General features: G+C 59.3%; 2 protein-coding genes across 2 annotated transcripts in view; both read left to right on the forward strand.

The window, feature by feature from the left end:
* Window positions 1–1298, forward strand: part of LOC114068938 (protocadherin gamma-B5-like) — a 12233-nt gene extending 10935 nt beyond the window's left edge. The window contains exons 3-4 of the mRNA XM_027905414.1: window positions 17–208; window positions 1107–1298. Coding sequence (XP_027761215.1) covers window positions 17–208; window positions 1107–1298 — 384 coding nt within the window. The remainder of the gene's footprint in view (window positions 1–16; window positions 209–1106) is intronic.
* Window positions 1299–1437: 139 nt separating this feature from the next.
* Window positions 1438–2920, forward strand: part of LOC114068939 (protocadherin gamma-A10-like) — a 4132-nt gene continuing 2649 nt past the window's right edge. Inside the window, exon 1 of the mRNA XM_027905415.1 lies at window positions 1438–2915. Coding sequence (XP_027761216.1) covers window positions 1453–2915 — 1463 coding nt within the window. The 5' untranslated portion in view covers window positions 1438–1452. The remainder of the gene's footprint in view (window positions 2916–2920) is intronic.

Genomic DNA, 2920 nt, shown 5'->3' on the forward strand with positions numbered 1-2920 from the left:
GCCCGACTTCTGCGAGGGCACCTTGCCCTACTCCTACAACCTGTGCGTGGCCGCGCCGGCCCGCGCCGCCGCCGAGGCCGCTTGGCCGCCGCCGCCGCTGCCCATCCTGCCCGCCGAGGAGCTTCTGGCCGGGGAGCCCTGCGACAAGCCGAGCCCGAGTAGCAGCGCCGTCGCGGGAGAGCCGCCCACAGACCCCGACGCACCACAGGTCTGTAAACCCACACACCCTTTCTCCCTGAATCTTTCGTATCTCGTTCTGGCGGCAAGGGGCTGTTGTGTTTCTTTTTCTTTTTCTCTCCTCGGGCCATTAGTGCTGGTCTGCATTTTCAGTGATCCCGTGAAATAATCAGAGAGGGTGGATCTTTAGTTTTTCAGAATGAGGGGTATATGATAGGGTTCAGTTGGAGATTTACCCTTCCCGATAGTTTTTTTTCGATGCTGTGTAATTTGGACCTTGTAAAATGTGGATAAAACCCCCTCTGGCTACTGTTGTTTCGGTGTTGGACGTACAAAGTTTCATATGGCTGTGTTAATATGAAAGTTACACCTCTGTGTGCGTGCTCCCCCATCTTTTGAGTGAAGGCTTCTCTAGAAACTCTTACACTGCTGAGTCGGATAAACTGAGGATCTGAAAGAGCTCTGCACGGGAGCACTAATTCCTCAGGGTAAGCACTATAAGGCCTTTACTGAATAAGCTTTTATAGAAAAATGCCATGGCTTGAAAATGGAGAGAAATACAGACTTATTCAGAGCTTTCTCGGACATGCAGATTCAAAGTAGCAGGCACCCTTACTATACTGCTGGATTTGTGACCTGTGCGAGTGTTCATGAGTACTTTCCCTACTCCAGAACACTGTTCTGAACTGCTGAAAGGCTGAGGAAAAAGTCTTTGCAATTGGTGGCGGAGTTTCTGCTTCCCGCAGTTAAACTACTACTGCTACTCTACATATGCTAGTCCACATGTGATATTAACAGAGGTTTATATGCGTGTTATATCACCAAGATAAAAACATTTTCCCGTGCAGTAGAAACAATGTCAATGATTAAAGCATAGGTAAGCTGGAACAAAGGCGAGATCTCCGTGGAGACTTTGTTCTCCCCGCGAGCTGCCCGTGGGCGAGGCAGGGCGGGCATCTCTCGGCAGCGCTCGGTGCCTGCAGTGCCGGGAGGAGGCTGCGAGCGCCGCTGTTGACCGAGAGGAGCGAGAGGAAGGTCGGAGCGCTGCAGCCCCGCCCGCTGCGGACCGGCTCGATCGCTGGATCGCTGGATTCCTGGCTCGGCGGCCGGGCGGTCTGTGATAGTCCCCTCGCTGCGGAACCGCTCTGCAGCGAGGCGGAGAGCCCAGTGGCAGCAGCTGGAAGCGGCTGACGGGAGTTTTAGCTTGAGCCAGATCGGTGAGCAGCGGCGGGGATCTGCCGGTGGTGTTGCGGTGCCGGCGGTGCGGCGGCGGCGATGTGCTCTGCGGGGAGGCGCTGGGGCCGGCAGCAGCGAGTCCTGCTCTGGGGCGTCCTGCTGGCGGCCTGGGAGGCGGCGTGGGGGCAGCTGCACTACTCGGTGCCCGAGGAGATGCCCAAGGGCTCGTTCGTGGGCGATGTGGCCAAAGACCTGGGGCTGCAGCTACCACCGCTCCCAGACCGTGGTGTCCGAGTTGTCTCTGAAGACAGGACGCAGTATTTTGCTCTGCACGGGAAGACGGGACATTTAGTGACGGCCGAGAGGATCGACAGAGAGCAGCTGTGCCGGCTGGTGGAGAAATGCGTGCTGCGCTGTGAGCTGATAGTGGAGGGGGAAATGAAGTTTTACGAAATCGAAGTAGAAGTCACGGACATCAATGACAACGCGCCCAGCTTCCACGAACCAGAAATAGAACTTAGAACTAGCGAGACGACGGCTCCGGGGTCGCGGTTTCCCCTGGCCGAGGCTCATGACCCGGATTCGGGACAGAATTCCCTGCAGAGCTACGAGCTGAGCGGCGACGAGCACTTCTCGCTGGCCGTGCAGACGGGCCCCGGCGGGGATCAGCGTCCCGAGCTGGTGCTGGCGAAGGCACTGGACCGGGAGGAGGCGGCGTTCCACGAGCTGGTGCTGAGGGCGATGGACGGCGGCGATCCGGCCCGGACGGGCACGGCGCGGATCCGCGTGACGGTGGTGGACGCGAACGACAACGCGCCCGTGTTCAGCCAGGCGGAGTACACGGTGCGTGTGCCGGAGGACGTGCCCGTGGGCTCCACCCTCGTCACCGTCACGGCCACCGACACTGATGAGGGTCTGTACGGCTACCTGAAATACTCGTTGAAAAAACTGTCGGACATGGCATCGGGTATTTTCCATCTGAACACTGAGACTGGAGAGATCACGCTAATGAGAAGCCTGGACTTCGAGGAAGGCGACTACTACGAACTTGAAGTGCAGGTGCATGACGGTGGAGGCCTTTTCGACACAGCCAAAGTCACGATTGCAGTTACAGATGTCAATGATAACGCACCTGAGATTTCCGTGCGGTCGGCACTAAATGAGATCTCAGAGGACTCCCCGACGGGGACTGTTGTTGCCCTGCTGCACGTGCAGGACCGAGACTCGGGGGCCAACGGCGAGGTGCGCTGCTCCCTTGACGGGGATGTCCCTTTCCACCTGGAGAACTCGCAGGGCAGCCACTACCGCGTGGTGACAGCGAGAGAGCTGGACCGGGAGCAGCAGTCGGAGTACAACGTGACGGTGCGGGCGTCCGACAGCGGGTGGCCGGCGCTGCAGAGCAGCAGGGTGCTGGCGCTGCGGGTGCTGGACGTGAACGACAACGCGCCGGTGTTCTCGCAGGAGCGCTACAGCGCGCGTCTGCGGGAGAACAACGCGGCGGGCGCGCTGGTGCTGGTGGTGCGGGCGACGGACGCCGACTGGGGTGGGAACGCGCGCGTGCGGTACC

Source organism: Empidonax traillii, unplaced genomic scaffold (genome assembly GCF_003031625.1).
Source record: "Empidonax traillii isolate 1590-97213 ecotype Southwest subspecies unplaced genomic scaffold, ASM303162v1 scaffold1152:size184241, whole genome shotgun sequence".
Classification (NCBI taxonomy): Eukaryota; Metazoa; Chordata; class Aves; order Passeriformes; family Tyrannidae; genus Empidonax; species Empidonax traillii.